The following is a 25,150-nucleotide window of genomic DNA, read 5'->3' as shown; positions in this document are numbered from 1 at the left end:
GCATTTCTGCAATTTCTGAATGTTCTATAATAAATACATTATTCCTGTGATCAGAAAGATATAGTAATAATCAAAGTAATATTTCCTACATTATATAGCTCTTTATATAGTTTAGATAACTTGCGTATGTTATTTCATTTGCTCCTTTTAGCAACTCTGTGGTATAAGCTGGAGAGATACCTTTAATGCAAACTTTTTTTCATATGAGAAAACCAAGCTCCAGGAGGTTAAGGAACTCACCCAAGGTCACATTCGCAGACCTCTGACTCCTTTTCCAGTGCTCCTTCCACTGTACCTCACTGCTTTGCCTGGCACGTTAGAATTGACAGGACAGGAGTCACCCTCCCCTTCAGACGTGGCAAGCATGATGGAACATTATGCACCGTCTGGTCCCTGACCTCATGGCAGGCACACATCTAAATCCCCGAGCCCATAAAGTCTAGTCAAGGATGAATTGTTAAGTCTCCCTTGGGCGTCCCATTGTCAAGAAGGTCTTCTTTATGTCTAGCTGGACACCGTCTTAATTCATTTTCACTTCAGTGAGGCAAAAAGCAATCGCCCAGGGAAATCAAGGGGTTCCAGACATGGTGAACAGCACCCTGGGGGTGCTCTTCTTTTATGGGTACAGAGCCCAAGTGATCCGTGCAAGGCTGGGAGCCCTGAAATCTGAAAGCCTGGGACCCTTTCCCTGTTTTCCGTTGCCTTTTCTTGGGATCGCCACCAAGTTCTTTGCTTTTCTTGAGCTTCCCGTCAAGTGAGTCTGCTGGTGCTTGATCCCTTAAATGTTTTTGATGGGATTAGGTCCCCACCTGCCACAAGCTACACTTTCATTCCTTTTCCACCCACGACCTCCTGCGTGAAAATCAGCACCTTACGTATGATGGGACCATCAGACCCTAGCAGCCTTGCATGCATGACGGAAAGCTTCACTGCCCGGCCCCGGAGTGTGTCATTTATGTGCTGTGAGTCTTCTGACCCCACCTGATAACACTGTCGTTTTCCACAGTTATCCCTAAAGACACTCTGGTGAGAAGACAGATGAAGCCAATGTCCTGTGAGCCACCTGGGGTTCCATATGGCGGGTGGACATCCCCAGGAGAACGTCAGACCTCACCATTCTCAAGTTGTAATTCAGTTGACATACAGGCTCTGCATGGAGCATTTATTTATTGTAAATATGTGATTTGCACAGGCTTTAAATCAGTATTATAGTCGATTTTTATTTGAGTAATTTAAAAAACACACACATCATTTCTCCATTGTTTAAAATGCGTCTTGGCATTCATCTGTCAGCACAGATGAGAACCCTGTCCCCACCACAGAGTGTCCATTCCATGACTGTAAATACGCGTGCAGGCTGGCCCTCCCTAGATTCGGAACCATTTTTAGAAGATTCCTTAGTTTCCCAAAGTCATAGTATCCACAGCAGCTTCTTATTGGCATGATTTTCTCGTCTCATCACACAAACTGCAAAATCAAACCAGATAATGCCTTATAAATGATGCGGCTCACAGAGAGTTGTCGCCACGCGGCCTCCAGTGAACGAGATGCCACGTCTCGTTCCCGTCTTGCAGTACAGGGATTCTTTTGCTGCCTAATGTAAACATAACGCAAATCAAAGGCAAGAGCGGGCTTGGCCTCTCCAAGGCTGACCACAGGGCCCCTTTTGTGTCTGAATGATCCTGCAAGTAGCCAATGCTCTTACTGTTTACACCGCCCCTCGTGCCCAAGTCTGCATGGTGTTCCTCCTGTCTCTCCAAGTCCCCAGCCTCATCCTGGCAGACAAGGTGAGGTGAGCTGTATGAGATTTCAGTATTTTCCCTGCAAGTTAGAAACCTGTGTAAGTCATCATGAGTAAATTCCTAATTCTGTCTCAGAGCTCTTTTTTTTCCTCCCCCGAGTGCAGGGTTTTCGTGAAAAACGTGACACGGAAAAGTATAGACTGAAATGTATTCTGAAATGTCTGCCTCAAATATCAGTGCCCCGCGCCCACCCTTAGGGAGCCTGGAGCCACCCATCAGGCAAATCCTAGCTGCCTTCTGAGCCCAAGAGAGCCTAATTGGTCTGAGAGTCCCCCAGTCCCTGTGGTGGCACCTCTCTAGGTGGGGAGAAGTGTGTGGGTTCAGTCAGCCCTGACTGTGGACCGGGTCAGGACTGGCTGTGACCTGTGACCGCTCCTCTCACACCCTTTTTCTGGAGCTGGCAAGGGAATGGCAGTGTGTTTTTGCTTGCTGCATGACCCCATCCTTGGTGGAAAAGCTGTGACAGGAAGGAGAGAAAATAGAAGGAAACAGACTGATCCCTCATCTGTGCTCAAAATAGCTGCAGATTAAAGGAAATCAGGGAGGCAGAAGTGAGAAGAGCAGTGAAAAATAAGTTTCCTTTGAAATAGCCCACTCATGCACTCACACCTCAAGGATGTAATGCCCAGAACACGCCATCCACGAAAGGTAGACCGTTAGGAGGGTTTTGGCAAACATGATACTACACCCACCTAGCTGCTGTCTGGAGTGGAGACTAAGATGGTGTCCTCCATCATTGTTATGCTTTCTCATTCCAGACAGAAGCCACTGAGCGAGGTCAGGTTCCCTTCCCTGGGGAATAAATCATGCCAAATTGTAACAGCTAAATCAATGGAAAAGAAGCTTTTGCAGGTCATCAGCTATGGGCATACCTGATTTGTTTTTTTGGTTCTGCAAGGTTTCCAGAAGGTCAGAACTTTTGTTTATTACAGTATCCACTCCACCTCTCTCTCAGTTGTACAGAATAGTTACAAGGGTTTTAATGATCATGATTAAGGAGGCGCTAGACCAAGGCTGTTCCACCTTCAGAGTAGACTGCCTGCCCTGATGAGGTATTTACACATTAATGTTCTGCACCGCTGGGATGGAAATTCAAAATAAAACCATTCAAGGACAGAGGGAAGGAATGAGGAGAAACCAAAAATTGCAACTAGGGAGAAATTTCAGGAACCTGGGATCACATCCCTCCTCCAGACCCATCACTGAATTCTCGCCCTTTGAACTCTCACAGTGCCAGCCTCCGGCAGGACAAATCCTTCACCCCTGGACCACAAACTCAAATGTAGCGCCCCTCCCATCCTCGCGTATTCTTGCTGGCGCTGTGGTCTGTGACTCTCCCAGTGTTTCACGTGTATTTTATATTTATTGATGTTCCCTCTGCAGATTCATTTCTTTGTACCTAATAAACTTTAATAAGTGGGAACGCTTCTAGCTGTTCACTTGTTAAAGCCTATCGATGGTCACCAGCAGCAACCTAAGCCAACCATTTTTAAGGATTAGAAGGGCTCATACAGGGTACTGACACAGGACCCAACACTTGCTGTAACATTCTGTGTTAGAGATGGGGCCTTTCTTTTTGGAGCTGAACTTTCTAACTAAACTACAGAATGTTTTCCTGGCTTTTGTAGCTAACTAAACAAATGGGTATTTGGGAAAACCAACCAATGGAAAAACTTTCTCAAATGCATTTTGTAAAAAGTAGATAACACTATATTCACTCAGTTTTATTAATATCAAATGGGCAGAGTATTGTTTACAAATTACGCTGACTTGTGTTAAAATGGAATAGCTCTCAACCTAAAGTGCACTGAGCACTGCCACCTCAACTAAGCAAACCCTCAAAAAAATCTCCTATATGGAGCAGTAATCATCTCCATCTCCATTACAGTGTCTTGAGGTACAGGGGAGATGAGGTTTACCTGACAGGTAAGTTGGCTTAAGGGAAAACATGGATCTGAATTTCGATTTTGCATCTTACAAGTTTAAGGAAGTAACAGTTTTAGCCAGTCTATGCCTCAGTTTCCTCATCGGTAAAATGGGGGCATAGATATGTATCTAAGCATATACTGGTGAAGATGGAGTAACATAACCCCTGGGCTAACCTTTAACTGTCGGGTCATAGGAGACCAAGGTATCAGTGCACGCATGCGTGCGCGCGCGCACACACACACACACACACACACACACACACTCGGGTACAAGCGGTTTGCTTATTATACATCCAGTCACACACACAGCTCTCACTGGCTGCATTCCAGGCATTCCATTCAGATGTTCGCTGAGCTGCTCAGATCACTAGCTCTGCTGTTGGGTAAAAGGAGAGAGCAGTAATTAAAATTCACAGATGCTCCTGAAATAAATCTCATCTAGAAAGTAATTTCAAAGTTAGCTGCTACACACTTTGCATCTGAATTAGTTGAGAACCTGACTTGTTTTATCTGCTGTCTTATTAGTAGAAGCACAGATAAGCTTTTTCATGACCAAAAGGGCCCATCTGAGTGGAGAAAAAAAGCAATGGCCCAAGATAATCGACAAAGTGGAGGATGGACTTTAAAGCCACTGACTGTAGAGGTAGGTGAAGTGGCCATAGTTCTAGGCACCCCTGATGGAGTTCCGGGTGGGAGAGGTGGTGCCTGGAGGGGCGAGGGGAGCAACTTAATGGGAAGGGCTATGGAATCCAGAAGCATGTTCCAGGTTCTCAGACTGTGCCCCAGGAGGCTTCGCATCCTTCATGAACCTGCTCTGTGATGAACTGAACTGTGTCCTCCAAAAATTCATATTTTGAAGTCCTCACCCCATACCTCAGAAAGTAGCCTTATTTGGGAATAGAGTTGCAGATGTAAGTTAAGATGAGGTCCTACTGAAGTAGGGTGGACCCCTAATCCACCCTATATGACTGATGTCCTTATAAAAAGGGGAAGTTTGGACACAGACACATACACAGGGAGGATGCTATATGAAGATGAAAAGAGAGATTAGGGTGATGCTTCTGCAAGCCAAGAAATGCTGAAGATTGCCAGCAAACCACCAGAAGCTAGGTGAGAGGCATGGGACAGAATCCCCCTCACAGCCCTCAGGAGGAACCAACCCTGCCAACACCTTGATCTTGGACTTCTAGCCTCCAGAACTGTGAGATAATAAATCCCTGTTGTTTAAGCAACCCAGTTTGTGGTCCTTTGTTATGGCAGCAAACAGATACATGCTGTGTTACATTGGAGCTTTGCAAGAGTTTACAGTTTATGAAAAAGAGCTGAGAATAAAGTTTAAAGAGTCAGCAATTCCTTGTCATGTAAATGGGGCCATCATCTACTCTGACCTTGACACAGGTCACGTTGCTGGTAACTAAGTCCTATTTTCATGAACAGACATTCAGTTGCATTTTGCCTGTCACGTGGAGACAAAATCATGGAAGCAATCTGGCGTTTCTAGGTCACAAGAGTGGGAAGAGCTGGCTTTTTTCTTAAGTGGCATCCTTTCCTCTAGTGGAGCTTCTATGGCTTTAAAATAAAGATGCTCGGCATAGATGGCACCAGCCATTCTGATGATTTTTTTTAATTTGGTAAAATACACATAAACATAAAATTTACCATTTTTAAGGGTACAGTTCAGTCGTGTTAAGTACTTTCACAGTGTTGTGTGACCAGTCTCCAGAACTCTTTTATTATCTTGCAAAACTTAAACTCTGTACCCCTTAAACAGTAACTCCCCATTCCCCTTCCCGCCTAGCCCCTGGCAACCACCATTCTACTTTCTGCCTCTATGAGACTGACTGCTCTGGGTACCCCATAAAAGTGGAATCAAATAATATTTGACTTTTTGAGAGTGGCTTATTTCACTTAGCATAATGTCCTCAAGGTTCATTTATGTTGTAGCATGTGTCAGAATTTCCTTCCTTTTTAAGGCTGAATATTCCGTTGCTTGGATATACTACATTTTGTTTATCCATTCATTCACTGACGGAGACTTGGCTTGCTTCCACCTTTTGGTTATTGTAAATAATGCTGGTATGAACATGGGTGTAAAAATAATCTGAGACTCTGCCTTCAGCTCTTTTGGGTATATACTCAAAAGTAAAATTGCTGGCTTATATGCTAATTCTATTTTTAATTCTCTGAGGAACCTCCATACTGTTTTCCATATCAGCTGCACCATTTCATATTCCCACCGACAGTGCACAAGGGTTACAAATTCTCCACATCCTCACCAACACTTATTTTCTGATTTTTTTGATAGTAACCATCCTGATGGGGTGTGAGGTGGTATATCATGGTTTTGTGTTTATTTTTAACGAGTGAATTTATCCACAGAATGCATAAATGGAGAAAACGCTGAACGGTTGGGTTTTCCGAAGATTCCAGTCATAAAATATATCCCCTTTCATACATTTTCTATGTTGTGGCCAATGCCCACATCTATTAATGAAACACAAGATAGAAGAAGCCAAGAGACATTAATTTCAGTATTTTTTTATTGTATGCTTGATGTATTTAGAGACAATTCCAAGGGCAAGCACTGGTTGGGGAAGTTATCTGGTCTGTAGATATGTGTACAAAAGGCTATTAAGACTACACGGTCAGTTCCCACTGCAGGAAGCAGAAAGGTTTTCCTTTTTATTATTCCCTGCCCCTAGCATTTTCCAGCTCACACATCTGACTTCTCACAACATGACTGCAAACATGTACGTATTCATCCCCACGAGAAATCGGCATGTGACATCTCGGGATGTTTGGATTCAATCAGATAAAGCACATTTGACACAAACCATAGGAGGGGAAGTTGGGACCTAGGACCCTATGGAATGAAATGCCAGGGCTACAAGGAAGCACAGGCACTGCTGGGTCAGCTGGTGCACGTGACCTGCCGCCCCTCCCCCTCCACACGAGAAAGGCCAGCTCAGTGGGTTCCCCACCCTCCTTCCTCCCAAAAGCTGAGAGCTCAGCTGAAGACCTTCCCCAGAAATGACTGCTCCTCAGTCAAGAATGCAGTTAGTGGTTTCATAACAGACACGCTGGTCCCACCTGGCTTTCCTGCTGGGCTGGGCAGAGCTGTAACACCTGGACCCATGTGGGATGACATCAGGAAGCAAAGTAGTTTGCCGGGTTGATAATTATTTTTTATACCTAATAATCCACCCAATAGTGAAGGAACTTCACTGCTAATATCTAATAGGCATACACCTTCTCTATTAGACAGCTTATAAGAAAGACTCTTTCTAACAATAACACTGTCTTATGTTATTGGGCACTAAAGAATTACCATAATTTCAAGTATATCCTTAGTCTACCTAAAATTCCAAACCACCTCCAAGGATGAAAGAGTACTACTTCTGCTTTGCTAATTTGCTTTTATTGGAGTTTCTGCCCCTCCTCAGAGGATGAGTGGTAAATCCCATCTACTAGCCAAGACTAACTAGCTTATGTTTGATTATGGGGCGCGGGGATAGGGGAGAGATTCTGTCCTTCACGGCCATGTCTTCTTTCTGCACAAGGCATACACAGCCCCCTCCCCCTCCCCTAGGTCTTAATGGATACACAAATGGTATTTTAGGAAGCTATTTACACGCCAACCTTTAAACATTATTTTCATCGTTCGTCTTGAATATTCATTTTCCCCATACTGCCTTTAGAAAAGCAATCCCTGGTCAAGAAATTATCCACGTAATGATAAGCATTTTTCAAAAGCAGAGTCTGTTAGGAGCATTTAAAAACAAACATCCTCCCAGCAATGGCGTACTCAAAATCCAACTACATGTTTCAAGTTGTTAATATGTCACTAGAAGTGAGTATAGCCACATCAGCAGGCTCTTTGCTCTCTTCCTGTCTTTCCCCTCGCATCCCAATGCACAAAGAATCTGTCCACCGCTATTACTCAGGTTTTAACTGTACAGAGAACATCTCTGTACAGCCTGATGGAAGCATCCCAGCCCCTTTTAACTTCTGCCATGAAAGGACTGCCACACCCTCTAGTGGTAAGACAGTGGCATCACAACTGTGATGTATAGCGTCAGCCAAGACACCTCTCAGAGTTGGCCCTTCTTTGGGTTGCTGGAATAAGGTCAATGTCTCTAACAGAAGTGGCCATTATGTTTCCCACTGCACAATCGCTGGGTAATGGCATAAGTCTGGCTGGGTTATCCGTGACCTTTGCTTGGCCCATAATAATGAAAGCAGGCCTCTGTGTAATTTATGCTCACTAGACTTCTTTTGGTCAAACCCCTAATCACCCTGGGTATCTCAGACATGCCAGGTCTGATGAAATGTTTCCATAATAGGGGGAGAGGATTCCACATGGTGAAATTTTAGAGTGGCTTTCTGCACTATCTTGTTTTAAATAAGCACTCAGCAGGTGGGCTTGGGAGGGGATGAGGTACATATGTCACCCCCAAGCCTCACCCTTCCCCACTCAGCAGCTGTAGACAGACGCTCTGAGTGGCTGCACCACCTAAGAGGACACCCTAAGTTCACCCACAGTGAGAGCCCAGGCCAAACCCCGACAAAACTCAGCAACCGCAAGTCACCGTGAACAGCTGCTGTTAACTCTGTCAGCACAAATATTCCTCCCATCTCTCACCACTTGTAGTTAGTGATTTTACATACAGAATTTGCAGAACTGCTGGGCAGAAAGCTCACAGTGCTCTTATGCTTACACCCTTACAGGGGAGTTGGTAGAAAAAAGGATTTGTTCCAGTAAAACCTGTGACCCTCAGTGTCCACGTCTGTGTATGGGGCCCAAGTCCCTTCCAGCTCTCATGGCATATGATACACTGCAGCTGACAAGGAGTCACTAACTCGAAGTCACTTCCAAGACTACTGACACTCACAGTATTTCCATTTGGAAATGCCTATCAAGGCATTTCTAACTTGAAGGAGTCAAGTTAGAAGTCAAGGAGTCACTAACTTGAAGTCACTTCCAAGACTACTGACACTCACAGTATTTCCATTTGGAAATGCCTATCAGTGATGAAGACAGGTGAGGCTGCATAATGAAGCCGCTGTCCTCCCTCCCACTGCTGTATTAACACACACACTTCTCAGTATCTCTGCCCCCTTCCATGTTAAGAGTGGTGGAGAGTTTCAGTAGCTGGAAGTAAGCGCCCCCCCACCCACCACCAGCACCTGCCCACTTCAGCTACCGGTCTGAAGGCAGCCAATGGGCCATGCAGGGCAAGAGGAATAAAGGGAAGGATTAGGGAAAGCCAGGTGCCTCCTCCACAGCTTTGGGGGATATAACAGGCTGGGTAGGAAGGGCGGGGGTGGGACTGTCACCGTGGAGCCGAATGCTTCTCCATCCGTCCCCTTCCTGCCCTCTGTCTTCCCCGTGCTGGGCCCATCTGGTCTTCCTCACATGCTTTCCTGGGCTCTGCTGGTAAGTCAAATCCTTCATGCGCCCACAACATGGGAAACAAATCAGTTTAATTAAAGTCTCTGCTGAGATAATGGAGTGGCTGCTCAGATTCCAGCTACTTTAACTGGAATCTAAACAGCCAAGAGTTTCTCCTTTTCTTTCCCTCATTAGCTGAGAAATTTGCAGCTTCATGGGGTGGAACTTCTGCCGCAGGGCCATTTAATTAATCCTAAACTAGATGGCGGTAACCAGGCCCAGAATCATTTCTAGACACACGCACATCCGTGCGGCGGGTGAGCGGCCGTGCAGGGAGAGCCCCGTGCCTCGTGGGAGAGCCACGCCGCGATCCAGGGACGTCACGCACAGCTGCCTCTGAACCTCTACAGTGGGCAGCTTCCAGCTCGCACGGCACGGGGAAGCTGTCTGTGGGTCCACCGCACACGAGCGCGGTGCACAGGTTCTTTCAGATCACAGGAATCGGGATGGAGCTGGGCCTGGAGAGGAGCCCCCTTTATTCCTTCCCACTTGTTTTGTCTCTCAGAAGACACAGCTGGAGACATTCTGCATTACAGGCCTGCGCTCAGCAGAAGGGAGGCCAGGCCGGGAGGCCTCCCTCAGAGCACACACACAAGAGCCCTGGGCCAAAGAAATGCCTTTTGTTAACCAGAAAGAAACCACTACTGAGAGAAAGAGTAAGACTTCAAAAGATTTTGCCTTCCCCTCAAACTCGGCGCAGTGGAGCCTGTGTTTCAAGGCTTGATGGACTCTAGTCCTCCCATGAAAAGGCTAATGTGTCCATTTTCACTGAAACACAATAAGAGCAGCTTAAAATCCACCATCAGTCATACAATCGCACAACAGGCAAATGGGATACATGTTACACTGCAGAAGGAGGGGATCTATGTTGCAGAAGAAGGGGTCGTTGTGAGATCCGAGGCAGAACACTAGGGAACAGTGTGACGTTAACACATCTGAACTTTCTCATTTTACTCGGACAGGAGAGCGGTTTGTTTTGCTGGTAATTTAGTAAGGTGGGAAATTTTAAATAAGAAGGAGAAAGGGAATGCTTACTTCACTTAAAGAACTTAATCTCCGTGTCAACACAGTCATAGAAGAGATCTCCCACTTCGGTGGGGTCCAGGGGGTCATTGCTGGTCAGGATTTCCTCCATGGCTTCCAGGCCTTGCTTCTCTAGTTCCAGCATCGTCTTCCTCAGCTTTTGACCTTGCTCCTGAGAAGGACAGAAACAGCGGGGGTCATTGCAATGGACACTGAAAGCCCCCCGGAGGGCCTGCCCCCCACCCCATTCAATCTGCTCCCCGCGGGACTGCCACGGGGATGGTTCTAAAATGCAGGTGTGGTGAGGTCACTGCTCTGCTTGGAGTACTTGCCTTCGGGATAAAAATCCAGACTCCTGAGTGACGCTGGGAAAGGCCCTTTGTAACATACGAGGCTCCAGCTTGCCTCGCCTTTGCCACGCCTCCCGCATCTCCTTGCTCTTCAGCCAGACCGAAATTAGCTGCATTCCTCCAGCCCATGATACTCTTTCTCGCCACGGAACAGGCAACCCTGCTCCCCTCAACACTCGGTCAGCTTGCGCCCACCTTCAGGCTTCCGTGAACGCCTTTCCTCTAGGCTGCCCCCCATCCAATGCCTTTCCTTCTGCCATGGTTGTTCTCTTTGTGTCTTGCGATGGTCTGTCTACTTACCTGTGTCCCCCATTAGACCACGATCTCCCAGGGAGGGAGACCCGGGCTTATCTCTATCCTCCTGCCTGGGACAGAGGAGGCACTCCCAATAATGTCTCTTGAAAGAATAAATGGATGAATGAATAATCACATGGCATGTCTATCCCCGATTTACTTTTTTTCTGAGGGGGTGACATCTCTTCTTCCAAGTGGCAGTCACTCATTTACAGTGGATGACGATGAGAAGCTTTTATTTGCCCAATTAGTCCCAGAACAGAGAAGCCGCTGTCACCACCCATCCACCACTTCCTAGTGCTGCCTTAACTCAAACCAATGGTCATTGCCAAATTTCAAAGTCCACCCAGCCTCATCAGCCTCATCTCTTTGAAATTTTGTGTAGGATACTTCAGAACACACGGCCCTTTCTACCCCTGCCTTCGTTTGCCAAAGAGCCACAAAACTGTGCACCGGGGAGTGACATTTCCCCCTGCTCGGGCTTACTGTTGTCCACCTAGAAAACATGCACCGTCAGCAACCAGGGGGGGCAGCCCTGGACAGAACTCTGTGTGATGCAGCGGTAGCACTCATGGTTCCAGGGAAATGTCTGGCAGGGAGGGAAGATGTCAAACAACTGCGACTTTTACACATCAGAATGGTCATTTCTGGGGCACAGAAGAGCAAGTTCTATAAATAGTGAGACTACCCTTCTCAGAGATACTTTCTGAATTCGCTTGGATTTCCTGCTGTCCTTTCTTGCTATCCTTTTTAGAGAGTCCACCGTGCTGGATGTTAAGAAAATAAGCTCACCCAGTCCACGCAAAATGCACGCACCAATTTACCTATAAGATGTCACTTTCTTCAGGACAAATCGGACCTTTGCAAGTTGTTAAATAAATGCTTGGGAAGCAGATGAGCATCTGACAACCATGTTCCTTCCTTCTCCCTTCAGCCAAATAGAGGCTTGGATTTTATATGAAAGTCCACCACTAAGGGTTGCTGTGGGCATATATTGAGTGTTTGTCTTGTTTGAATTGATGTCTTGTAACTTTATTAATCAGAACTTTGGGTGGAGGAGGGAGGGCTGCACTTTGAAGCATAACTATTTTAAAACTAGAAACTTTAAAAAAAACTTTTTTGTATGAAAAAATATACATAACAAAATTTACCATTTTAACCAAGTGTACAGTTCAGTGGCATAAAGACATTCACATTGCTGTGCAACCATCACCACCATCCGTCTCCAGAACTTTTTAAAACACAACACGATTGCATCTTTAAAGTGCTGCCGTTACGTACACATTTTTACCCCTAAAAGTATACAAAGAATTTTCGACAACAGAAAAGCAGTTCTCCTGACTAGTACTGCACGTTTCTGTTATTTGCAGGTGAACAGTAAGTAAAACAGGGAGATTCTTAGCCCACTGAGTTCTAGAATAACGTCAAAAGCAGAGGCTTGGTTTCACTGGGTTTCAAGAGGCTGGGAGGAACAACTACCACCAGCATTCTAGCAGGGGCCTCGGGAGCCTGGGTTTCTGGAAGCAGACTTGCTGGAGAGGAGGAAGATGACGAGCTTGCTAACCGCCGTCCTGCCTCCTTTCTAGGGACCCCGCCCGCTCCCGGGGCTCACAGCCAGGCTCACCTCGTCACTCTCCAGGACCGCCCGGGCCCACTCGTGGGCCTTGTACAGCTCGTGGCGGCGGTCTGGCTTCTCCTGGAACCGAGGCTCCTTTTTGGCAGGGTCGTCGTCTCCGAAACAGGGAGACTGTGCTTTGGGGACGAGTTTTACATCGTCGACAAAGATGAAAGGCTTGAATATGGACCTGGAGAGAAAGGAGAGGAACTTCAGCCTAACCGAGCCTGGGGGCTTGAGGACACCAGGGGCTGCCCTTTCCTTCAGCAAACATCTCCTGGGCCAGCTCACGGTGGCAGGCGGGTGCCTGCCGGGAGAGACCCAACTGCATATTTTAGTAACTATTTTAGTAGAACTAACTGCCGTTTATAAGCTGCAAATTCTTCTATTTGCAGCGAGGAGACATCAAAACAGACTGGCTTTGTTCTGGGAAGGCCATTCAAGAGCCCCTTTCAGTCACATGAAAGAAGGCAAACAGACACAGTGTTCTGAGGAAAGGGCGCAATGGGCCACCGATTTGAGCGGGTCTTTCTCCACCGTGCTCTGCGGAAAGGGGCCTCCTGGAAAGGCAGGGTCTGAGACCTCATCCTTTTTTTTTAGGTTCTACCTTATTTGAAAATGTTTGGAATATCTCTGACAGACTCAGGGTGGGACAGATTAAGACAGATGACAAAGAAAGAATCCCGGGGCCCCAGAGAGGGCACACCACAGAGGACAGAAGTGTGGTTGTGTGAGAGTGTGGCTGAGGGGATAGTAGGCAGCTGGCGCGAGAACTCTTTGATTCAGCTCTTTTGGCACGAGGGCTGTCTTAGGGGACATGGCTGTGTGTGTGTGTGTGTGTGTGTGTGCACCTGTGCATACCTGGGGACATTTCAACACATCCCCCCAGACGCGCACACACCCCAAAACAGCCATGTGTCTAAGAAACCGCATCTTGGGATCCCAGGCCAGCGGGGTCTGTGGTGACCACAGCTGACAGTAACACTAGAGGGAGACAGCCTCACTCTCCCTGCTCTGCACCCAGAAAGAACACGGCTGGATCAAAGCGGTGCTCCTGGCAGAGCACAGGCACCTCTGGGCCCCGAGGGTGGCCTGTTTTCAATCACACCACGCGGGCACCTGCAATAACAACTGGAGAGAATGAGACACGCACCCACACCCCATGTGTATGGCTCAGGTTTGGGTTATTTCCTCTCCTCTTAACTGGTGCCTCCCGTGGGTGAGAAGTGAGCTGGGAGGCTGATTCCCTCAGCCCCGAGATGCCTGGACTTGAGGCGGCCAGAGCAGCCTTGCCCGTGTGCCACACAAACATTTTCACTATGCCACAACCTGCAAAGAACTGGAAACCCATGACCTTTGCACCCAAACTGTGTCCTTGGACTTGAGCGTCAGCATCACCCTCAGGCCCCAACCCCATCCTGCTGAATGGAACCTGCTTGTTAAGGTCCCCAGGGGATGGATGACATCCAAGTCTGAGAAGCATGACCAGAGACCACAGTAACTAGGAGTGACCTCTTGGGTTAGTTCCCTGAGGTTGTCAAGGGAAAAGGGCTCAGGTGAAGAAGAAAGAGCCTGATCACAGCATGAAAGATCGGGCTCATCCTAATTTAATTTGAATATTGAAAGCAGTTGCACCCAAAGCTGGGTGGTACAGGTTAAGGATAAGTGCTGTTTTCTGCAGGTGATGCAAACGCAGGAGACTGAGCCCATCCACCGTGAAGCACAAGACATAGGCATGTGGGCTGGACCTAATTCCACAAGGCCGAGTCCTCCCAAGGAACTTGCCTCCCCAAGATGCAGGGGGGCTACCTTATACAGAGGGAACACACATTGCCACTTCCTACGGCCTCCTGAAAATACATCACTCCTCTTCCCTTCTCCTGAATGTTGAATGGGTGACTGTTGAAAGTGAAAGGAATTAATGCACAATTTTAAAGCGTCTAAAGAATTTTGATTACATGAAGTTGAATTCTCCACTTGGTCATTTGGTTGACTCTGCAAAAGGGCAGTTTGAGGGTTCACTGGCAGATGGTAATGGATGGGAAGGGAGAGAGGAGAGAGGGAGGGAGGGAGGGAGGGAAAGAGGTGGAAGAGGACAGAGTCCAGCACAGAGACATCCAGAACTAACTGCCTCTGTGCCCCTCTGGTCCCTGACAACACAGCAGCCTCACAGCAGGCAAGTGTCCTATCCTTCAGGGCCTGACAGCACTCGGGGTTTCCTGAAAAGTCAGTGCACACAACACACACCGTCTTCCAGCAGACGTGACCTGCAGCTTCCTTGGCCTGAGCTGAGACCCCCTGAGGGACACTGGGCCCGGGCTCCTGGCAGGCACCCCAGAACCTGCACGGTTCACACCTCCTCCCCAGGCCCAGTGCTAGGCAGAAAGGGTCGGAGCCGGGGGATCCCCTGCTCTTGGGCTTGGAGGCGGGGTGGGTGCAGGCTTAGCCATGGCGAGCCAGGGCAACTGCAGCGTCCAGCAGAGCTGCTGAGCCCGGGTGCTGAGATTCCTTGGGACAGGGGTTCTCCCATTTTACACCGGCCCCAGGCCACAGATGATGATCACTCGTGTGGTGCTACCCCATACAACCCCCCGCACTGCGCCTCTTTTCTCCACCCTTCAAAAGGCCATGTGGGAGTGATGTCTTCATTGGGGAATCTGTCATTCAGTTTCTGGAACCTCAGTGCTTTTCTTACCATGCGGCTCAGGACCATCCCGACACTGGCCCTGTGAGGGAGCAGGATGGCGCTGGGTCTTGCTGAGCGACCATCCAGGTCTGCCTGACTCATGACAGTGGGGCAGGGAACTGGGCTGGGACTCAGAATGGGGGGCGTGTCCCCTCGTCACCTCTGACCAACTATGGGGCCCGTCATCTTCCCTCTGTGTCTCTCACTGGACTGAAGCGATCTCTACGGTCCCTTTCAACTTCTAAAGCTATTGTGTTATTTCTCTTTCTATGTCATGTGGCCTGTGAACTTGTGTCTTCAAGAAGTTCATGCTAAGAACAATCATGGTCTTCTGCACCCAATATACAGGACAATAGCAGAGTAAAAATCAGAACCCTCTATGTGATGGAACTTCAAACCAGTCCACGCTCATTTTAACATCAGTGAGAGTGTCTGGTAGCATTTCTAAGACAGGAGGGACCATACGTTTAATCCATTTTAACTTTAAAAATAAATAAGTAAATAATATGACGAGGTTCCCATAATATTCTAAGGCAGCCAAAGCTCTCCAAGAGTTTTTTTCCAAAGTCTATAAGGAAGTCAGCATCCTCAGCTGCTAAAAACATGAACCATAGATGTGTCTGGTGGTTAAAGGAGGTTTTTTTTTGAGATTGAATAAATAAAATTACTGCCGATAAGAAATTGCAATAATACTAATATACCAGGGTGTGGGAATTATCTATAACTCAGTCCTGATAATTTATGTCTACATATCCAGGAAAGGGCAACGTGGATAACTCAGCCGTTTCCAAATGCTCTTATTTCCTGCCAATCCTTCCAGAAGATCTCATTAAAAGTCCAAATAGGTGAGAAGATACTCTGACATCTTCTCACACTGAACCTCAGATGGTAGCTTCTTAAATGCCACTTGAGTAAATGTATGCTAATTAACGGCCCAGAAAGAGGAAACTACTTGCCAAGGCCGCATAGCCAGCCAGCCAGCGGCAAAGCTGAACTGCCATCTGGGTCGTGACCACCCCTCCCGGCCCACGCAGCCAGGGCGGTGCCCACTTCATCAGCCATGTGGAGAACCCCCAGAGGAGCCCGTGGGTGGCTCGGATGCAGGCAGGACACAGCTGAGGGAGCTCCAGAAGCTGATTCTCCTCCATCCTCAGAGCTGCCTCACAGGCTGACTTTCAGAGAAGCCCCCTAACCCAGAGCTCGCCCTGGTCTCCCAGCCCCTCCACCGTGTGGTGTGACACGAATACAGAATGATAGGCCCAAAAGGGGAAGTGCTTCCACCAGCAAAGGTCGGCCCAGTAGCTGGTTAATGAGGAAGTTTAAAGGTGGCTGAGCTACGCTAAGGGGACCCTCGAGCAGGACAATTAAACAAAGAAAGCCATGAGCAACACGAAAGGGAACCCCGCCACTGCACCCGTCAGCTGTCGCTGAGACAAACCGAAGGGCCACGGCACACAGTCCGCTGACACGAAGCCAGCACGGGCTTGCAAGGTCTGTCTCAGAGTCTGCAGGATTTTAGTCCTGGGTGACACTCTGAGCCACAGCCAAGAAAGGCACTTCACTGGAGGCATCTTTGCCTTCTCTGTCCCTTTTTTCTTTCTAAAACCTTGAGATGGATGCACCAAGCCAGTGTAAAAAATCTGTTTTCCTCTCATTTGTTCCTTCCTTTGGAAGGAAAACAGAATTATCACGAAAGTCTCTAACATTTTATAATATATCATAATTTTCAAAGTGCTTTCATTCAATTCTCATGGAATTTCATTCATTCATTCATTCAATATGTGTGCAATGCTGAGATCCAGATACTATTCTAAGTACTGGGGATACAGCAGGGCAGCAGTCCCCAACCTTTTTGGCACCAGGGACTGGCTTCGTGGAAGACAATTTTTCCACGGACGGCAGGGTGTGGGGTGATGGCTCAGGCGGTAATGCGAGCGACGGGGAGAGGCAGATGAAGCTTTGCTCGCTCGCCTGCCGCTCACCTCCTGCTGTGCGGCCCGGTTCCTAACAGGCTGCGGACCAGGGGTTGGTTGGGGACCCCTGCAGCAGTGAACAAGGCAGGGCAAAAACTTCTGTACCATTTCACAGATGGGATGACTGAGGCTCACAGAAGCTAAGTGCTTTGTCCACAGGCACATTCCTAATACGTGCCAGATGGAGAAGTAAATTCAGATCTTCTAAATCTAAAGTCATTTTCCCCCATTACCACTCACCCTTATATATCCCTTCTGTGGGTTTTTAAAATATATATATATATATACGCATTATGCTACTGCAGAAAAGCAAAATAATTTTGTGCTTTGGGATTTGGAACTTCAGTATCAGTGGCCAGCTCACATTTCTGACTTCAAACATGGCTCTGTTCATACTGAAGATGCAGAAACTCCCTGAGCGATGAAGCTGGGCTTATCCTGTGCCCTGGAGTCCCCAGCAGATCCGCTGGCGCATAAAATAGCAGCACAAAGGCTCCTGCTTGGATGAATTTGCTAAACTTTGAACCAATCTGAAAAGGGCCTGGAAGCACCAGTTTCTCTCAACTGCAGGTGTCCCTCTGAATGGTTCATCCATGGGTCATCCCAGCTTGACTGTGAGTCACTTTAATCATACAGTCAAAGCCACAACTGGTGGAGAGCAGAACTTATCCATGAAGGGTGTTTTCATTTAGAGGGAAAGACAACTAGTACTTCTGGAGCATGGGACACCCTTAGGGCTGGATCCAGATACTCTGGGAGGTTTTGAAAAGTCAAAACCGTGGGGTAGGAGAGAGGAAAAAGACAGTGTTAGGAGAATTGGGAATGAAATCAGAGGGAGTGCTATTTTACACAAGGCCCTCAGCTCTGTGTCTGTCTGTGCAGGCTGTGCCCCACACTGTATTTACATAGTAAACTACGGTGTCTACAGCCCCTAACATTATCTCCAATAATGAAAAGGTTCCACTTGTCACTAACATTTGAATTAACCAGACAAGACAGTCTCAGCTGATGCAATGTAGCCTCTCAAGCCTAGTGCCTGGGAGAAGACAAAGAAAACACGCACACACCGTGTCCCTTGCATCTCCCCATTCCCTGCCACTAAAGTGGGTCAAACACCCTCTTTTTCCTAGAACTTCCTCCCTATTTTCTGTTTCCCAGGCTAAATTACACGGCCTAATACAATTAAAGAAATGGGTGGGGAAATAGCCTTCTAATATTTAAAATGGAAAATTTTTAATACTCTCCCCCTCTTGGTTTATCCATCCTGTATCTTGAGTATTTGTGTGTTTTCTCAGATGTGGGGGCCTCTCAGTGGTGAAAATAACAAGCCCTAATTCATGATGTCTGCCGATTTCCACGGTGTAAACACGCCCACTGGGGCCCATTTCAAGCTACCGATGTGATGTCACTGAACACAGGGTTGGGAAGAGATGACATCATCTGCTTCCACAGGCTCCGGCACACCACGAGACTCGGAATTTTACACTGTCTCAAAATGCGAAGCTACCTCTCTGCTATTTCCCTCTCCAATTCTTCATATCGATGAAGCTTTAACAAGTACTGCTTCCACGTAAGAAATGGCCTCCAAAGGTCAGAACCGGTGCACTAAAGCCAATGAGTGTCACTATATGGATGACCAAGGCACCAGCAGACTCAACAGAATATTAATATGATGGAATTTGCCTGCTCAATAAAATTAATTAAAGGTCTTTTGCATCTCCCACCCACTCTCAAACTCTGACTTCTGCATCTGCTTCCAACTCTCAAACTTACATAGTACCTGGTACATATTAGGAGGAAGGGAGGAGAGAAGGGAGGGAAGGAGGAAGAAAAAAAGGGAATGTGAGAACAAGCTATATCGAGAAAAGGATCTATAATTAATGCAATGAGCAAAGAGCCAAGAAGTTCTGAAGCAGACAGACCAATAGTAAGATAATGTCCTTTGGTTTCTAACATTAATTGGGAAGATAAATAATATAGTCTTCTTTGATCATAATCTCTTGCAAGTCCATTGCTCTGAAACTATTTCCTGCAAACATCTCTCTAATGTTTTTAGCATTAGCAGAAGCCGGTTAAGATTTCCCTAATTTTATTACCTAAAAACCCAAGAGTAGGTAATTATGCTTCCTGATGACAAAATACAAAATGTTGAGCATGCCCAATTACAGAGAAACATTGAAATGTTGAATAGGAGAAAAAAAAATCTATGACATTTCTATAGTCACAGTAGGAAATGTAGCTCATTTAACCAGAGAAGATAAAAATGAATGTCTTCCGGGAAGCCCTTAATAGCCTTTAAGTTCTTTTCAATTAATTTAACCATGAACAACTTTCTTTTAAAATTACTTGAAATTTTCCATTTTAGATATTAGAAAGCTATTTTCCAGCTCATTTTTAGAATTGTATTAGGCCGTGTACTTTACCCTAGGAAACAGAATTGCTTTATCTTCACATCCCAGCAATCACAAAGCCCTGTCTTCTAAGCACAGTTAGAGCAGCTGTCTGAGACATCAGGAACCAAGGGGGTTGCTGTGGTCATTCTTCAGTTCAACCTGCTCCTTCAAAGGCTCCTGTTCCCTGAAGAACAATGTCTAAATACCTCGGCGGAGTGTTCCAGACAGACTCTAAACGCCTACGTGTACCCCTGCGGGCCAGCACAAAGTGCTCACAAAAGCCACCAGCAAGCGAGGTCAGAGTCCACAAGGGGAAGTCAGACACCAGGGAGAGGAAAGACAAGCCCCAGATCTGATGGATCAAAAAGGGGGTGGGAGTGGGGCCATGGAACCAAGCGTTCAGAACTGGAAGATAAAATCAAGAGAAAGCAGCTGGAGTCAAACAAGAGGCGTGTCCTGAGAGGTTGCCTGGAATACTGCCCAGCGGGCGAGGCTCGCTGTCAGAGGCCAGCAGAGGTCCCACGCTGGGCTTGTGTACTGGGGGAGGGAGGGGCGGGTGGAGGAGGGATGGAAACATAAACTACAAGAGGATGCACAGCTGCAATGTGTGCCATTCTGTCTCATGCCTCTCTGCCTTTGCATATGCTGTTCCCTCCACCCAGAATGTCATTCCTGCTTTTAGCACCTAACAAACCTCTCTTCCTACAACCCCCAGTGCTCAAGAGTTCTTCCTCTGTGGTTTCCCCCTTCATTGTCTCCTTCGTGCCACCTCTTATCTCGTGCACACTTTGTCTCTAGTACCCAACAAGCATAAGATTTGGTACACAGCAGGTGCCTAATAAGTGCCTGTTGAATGAATGAAAAACTAAGGATAGCTTATACTGAATTTAATAGGTCTTGTTAGAAAGATCTATTGATATTGGCAGTAGTGAGGTCAAAGGGTCAGGAAAGGTACTTGGCTTCTCCCCTGAGTCATCAAACAGTCCCTAGCTGGACACTGCCATTGTCTTGTATTCCTGAAACAATAAGGGGAGAGTAAATACTTTCAGCTGGAAAGGGAATGAAATCAAACAGCTACAGATTCCCTGATAGCAGAGTCAAAGGTTTGATACCCGATACTCAAATGATGATGGTTTTCAGCCAATGGGGCACATGAAAAATACCAGAGAACCTACTGGAATGGGCAGTCTTCTAGACCTCTCCAGGCTGAGGATCAGACTCACCAGACAGATTCCTAAGCCCACCTTAAAGATTCTGATACAATAGGTTTGGGTCAAGGCACCTGTATTTTTCAAAAACTCCCCTAAGTGATTCTGATAATTTAGAAATCACTGGATGGTTGTGTCTAAGCCACTGATGACATGATTTGTGGTGTGCATGACTGAAAGTTACCAAGGAGAAGGGCTGCTGTCTACCTGGTAGATCAGAGATAGTCTTAATAAATAATAGTTAAACCTACTATGCATTTACTTGGATTATCTCATTTAATCCTCCCAAAAAGCATATAACAGTAGAGGCTGGTATTGTGTCCATTGTACAGGACAGACACAAGCTTGGAGAGGTTAAGAGACTTACCAGTTACTAAGTGACAGAGGTGGAATTCAACTCCTGGCAGTTTATTCTAGAGGCCGTGTTCTTAAACACTGTGCAGTGCAAGCCCTTTGCTGAATTGTGTGGGCAGAAAGCAATACCCTAAAACACAATGTCTTAGAGAAGAGGCCAGTGCACTTGAAGTGGCTTCAATGTGCATTGCCTCTGGACCATTCTGTCCTCTAACTCATAGGAACTGGTGGTTTTGATCAATCTTGGGCATTCCTGTATCTTTCTGTCTCACTGGGTCTTATTTATCTTTGCATCCCTCAAATACAGCACAATGCCTGGTCCATAATATATATTAATAAATGTTTGTTGAATTTAAAACAATTGGCTTCCATGATTGTGATGAACCCTATGTGACAAAAGCCAAGAACTTCCCTTCATCACATCTCTTTGTGCTGTACTGGCCATGGTGAGATGACTAAAAAATGTGACTCAGCTATACAGCAGGAGGTGCAGGAACTCAGTGTGTGATTACTGGGTGAGCTCTCAAGGGAAGCACACGCTTGCCACCTGTGTGACTGTGTCTCAGACAAACCTGGAAGGATCTGGGGTCCCAGTGAAGTAATGAATGCATGGCGAGCTTCTGTTCTGAGGCAGGACAGACACTACACTGGCTGTGGTAAGGAAAGACTCGGAGTCTATACAGACTCCACTGGCTTTGTCCCGTAAGATGTCAATCATAGTCTGCACAGTGATGCTTTCTGTAAAGAAAAGAGAGAGAGAGGAGGCAAGCTGTAACCAAAATCCATCAGTCCTTTCCCTTTTTAGTAACAGAACCCCTGAAATTACAGCTGGGAACAGAACTGCCCAAGTAGGGACTATATTTCCCAGCTTCCCTTGTGGCTAGATGTGGTCACATGATAGATCCTGACCAAAGGGAGGTGAGCAGAAATTATGTGTGCAACTTCCCCATTACATCCATAAAAAGGAATGTTTGCCCTTCACTTTTCTTCCCTCCCTTCCTGCTGGCTGGGAGATGCCAGTGAGTGGACCACAAAAGGAAGTCACGTGTTGAGGCAGAATTACCCACCCACCCTGGACTGTCCATATACATCTGGACTGTAACATGGGAGAGAATTTCCATTTCTTTAAGCCACATTATTCTGGGGTCTCTGTGTTACAGCACTTAGCAATTCCTCAACTAGTACAGTACACAACAGAATGATATTCATAAGAAAGTATGCAATCTATGCAGTGCACCAAGCAAGCTCTCTGGTACAATCTTGCTGGTTAGAGTCAATGCTATATTTGGAGAATGACCTCCCTGCAGTGGGAAATATACACAGAGAAGTATTTAGAATATTTAGAGCCATGAGGACTATTGGCTCTGACTTCAGATAAAAGGACTAACAAATCTTTCACTACACAGGATCCTGGTTCTACGTTTTCTCCCTCTGTTTATAATTCATTGAAACACTATTTTTTCAGTGTGTTCACAAAGATCAAATCAGAGCATCACATAGAGAAAAGGTGCCTTAAACTTCACTGCCACAACTCACATCTTCTTTGTAAATCTCTATGAGTGATACATCACACCTAAAAATATTAACAGTATAAGTCCTTCTGTTCTTCAACTATCCAGGGTTCAAACTTCCTCACTGTTTCATAAATGAGTTTACTGATTTAAACCAGGATCCAACAGGTTGATAATGTCTCTTAAAACTCTTTTAATCACTGCGTCTCATTTTTCCCCCTTGCATTTTATTTGTTGGGCCATTTCTCCTGAGTTTCTCACACTCTGGACTTTGCAAGATGGACTTTGCAGATGGTGTTATGAATATTTTCCTCCATCCTCTGTATTTCTGGTAGACTAGTAGCTAGATCCAGAAGCTTCGTCAGATTTACGTTTGATATTTCGGCAGGACTACCTTAAAACTGGTATTATATACTTTTACCAAGCTAGGTTTTTTAAGTTAAAAACTTTTAGGGTTTTTTATAAAGTTCCCATTTTTAAATGGATACTTTCTTACCTTCCTACCCAGAATATATTAATTAAGTTCTATAGCACAAGTCCTAAAGCGTTCTTCTAGATTGAGTCAGCCAACTTTTTCTTAAAGAACCAGATAGGAAATATGTTAAGCTTATGGGCCCTATAATCTCTGCCATAACTTACCTGTTGCAGATACTCAACTCTGCCATGTAGCATGGAAGTAGCCATAAGCAATAGGTAAATAAATGGGTGTGGCTGTGTTCTAATGAAATTGTATTTACAAAACAGGCAGCAGCCAACAAGTTATAGTTTGCCAACTCCTGTTCTAAATGACCAATGGCAAATATAAAACGTGGCGACTGTGTTTATGTGGAAGGGTTTTCCACTCACGCATAAAAGTAACAAGCTATCCAGTCACCCACGTTTACCTAAACGTGGATTCTGACTAAGTCGATACTGGGTGGAAGATAGAGGGTTCATGAAAGGAATTCAGTTCAACAATTTGACTCAACAAATGTTCATGGAACAAAGGACTATAACAAGCCTCACAAGGGGATCCTAAGATGAGTAAAAGACAACACCCCTGATGTCAAGACTCAGCAGGCTAACGGGAGAGGAAAATATATGAAGAAGATAAGTCAAATACACAAATGCTGAGGTATAAGCAAGGCTGGAATAAGTATCAAAAAGACAAGCATGATGACATCAGCATTTAAAGGAGAAATAGGAAAAGGAAACATCCATGGATGAGAAAGCATCATGTAAACATAAATGCAAGTTGTCATCTTGCCTGCACAGCAAGGACTTTAGCACAAGTCGGTCTCTGTATACAAGGTCTGTTCTCTACTCTTCCTCTCTGCTCATTCTCCTGAGTTCAAACAAGGTCTCTGAAATAGCTGCAAGACGAAGGGTATGAGAGGGAGAATTGTAAGGGATACACTAACTCACCTTCTTGCTTTTCTAAGCTGTCTTTGCCTGAACAGCAGGCTAGATGGTCATCAGCTGGAGAAAAAACTTCAGAAAAATTGAACTCGTCCTCTCCCGTCCACCAGCCTTGACTCTGTGCGTAACTCCTGAGTTCAGGATGCTCTGCGTCGATCTTAGTCGTGAGCGAAAGCTGATTGCAAATGCACTTGACTCCCTCTGTAGAGAGTGCAAAACCCAGTTATTTAGAAATAGACTTACAAAGACTTAGTCACGAAATGGAAATTTACAAGGCATCTCTCCCCTGCAACTTGCCTCTAACTATAGGGAGGAATGGATTCCGTTTTTGAAGAGAGAAACAGACGATCCTTGGTTCTAAGATTTCCCAGAACGTGTGACCAGTCCTGACACATTTTATCACATTTTCAATGAGCAACAGTCACTTGATCTGGCGAACTAAACCCCAAGCATTTACTACTCACAAGAGAAGTGAAAGGTTCTTTGAAAGAGGCACTGTGCTACTAACAAGACTCATGAACGTCGCAGCTCCGGAGATTCCTCCTCCCCAACTTAGTCTCACCCCACCTGAAGGAGCAGTTTACACTACTGCCCTCTGCTCAAATATATATATAGCTTTAAAAATAAATAAATAAAATATGATACTTCTTCATTCAAATTTTTTTCAGGTCCCAACATTTAGAAAAACACAGTAGCCCTGATAATGAATTGTTTTATTTATTTATTTAGGCCTTATGGGATCTTAGTTCCCCGACCAGGGATTGAACCCGGGCCCCTGGCAGTGAGAGCACGGAGTCCTAACCACTGGACTACCAGGGAATTCCCGATAATGAATTGTTTTAAATTAATGGAATGTGCATGCAAATATACACGTGTCTGGGTGCATGTGTGTGCACACAGGTGTGCATGAGGTTGAGAACAATCTCTGGGACTTTGTTTCTGTAACTAAGAATTGGGACCTGCCCCCAGGCAAACAGTCAATATGAAATGTCAGGAGTGTGCTTCCCAAGCACTGACATCCTTCACTCCAGGCTCAGGAAACCCCCGCTCCTCTCTAGAAGCAGAAGCCCAGAAAGGAGAGGCACTCCAGAGCCTACACGTGAAGCACAGAGTGTCTGCAACAGCAGCATGACTCCTGTAAGTCCAGGCACCATGGCCTCAGC

The 25,150-nt window shown here is 46.2% G+C and overlaps 2 protein-coding genes across 9 annotated transcripts in view; one reads left to right on the top strand and one right to left on the bottom strand.

The window, feature by feature from the left end:
* WIPF3 (WAS/WASL interacting protein family member 3) overlaps positions 1-11,919 on the top strand; it is a 98,697-nt gene extending 86,778 nt beyond the window's left edge. For 3 of the 5 annotated variants that reach the window (XM_036863186.1, XM_036863188.1, XM_036863187.1), the window contains exon 9: positions 1,007-1,204. In XM_036863186.1, the coding sequence (XP_036719081.1) occupies positions 1,007-1,030 (24 nt within the window). In that variant the 3' untranslated portion in view covers positions 1,031-1,204. Of the gene's footprint in view, positions 1-1,006; positions 1,205-4,255; positions 4,374-4,717; positions 4,757-11,603 lie in introns of those variants that run through there. The other 2 variants (XR_005021190.1, XR_005021189.1) reach the window with 2 other exon arrangements.
* The window catches only part of SCRN1 (secernin 1), a 104,999-nt gene that overhangs the window by 43,611 nt on the left and 36,238 nt on the right, over positions 1-25,150 (bottom strand). For 3 of the 4 annotated variants that reach the window (XM_036863192.1, XM_036863195.1, XM_036863193.1), the window contains exons 5-8: positions 23,994-24,188; positions 21,651-21,816; positions 12,474-12,654; positions 10,218-10,377 (exon numbers count right to left, since the gene is read on the bottom strand). In XM_036863192.1, the coding sequence (XP_036719087.1) occupies positions 10,219-10,377; positions 12,474-12,654; positions 21,651-21,816; positions 23,994-24,188 (701 nt within the window). In that variant the 3' untranslated portion in view covers position 10,218. Of the gene's footprint in view, positions 1-6,195; positions 6,215-10,217; positions 10,378-12,473; positions 12,655-21,650; positions 21,817-23,993; positions 24,189-25,150 lie in introns of those variants that run through there. The other variant, XM_036863196.1, reaches the window with a different exon arrangement.

This window comes from Balaenoptera musculus, chromosome 9 (genome assembly GCF_009873245.2).
Source record: "Balaenoptera musculus isolate JJ_BM4_2016_0621 chromosome 9, mBalMus1.pri.v3, whole genome shotgun sequence".
In the NCBI taxonomy this organism is placed as follows: Eukaryota; Metazoa; Chordata; class Mammalia; order Artiodactyla; family Balaenopteridae; genus Balaenoptera; species Balaenoptera musculus.
This window is presented reverse-complemented; position numbering and strand designations above follow the sequence as displayed.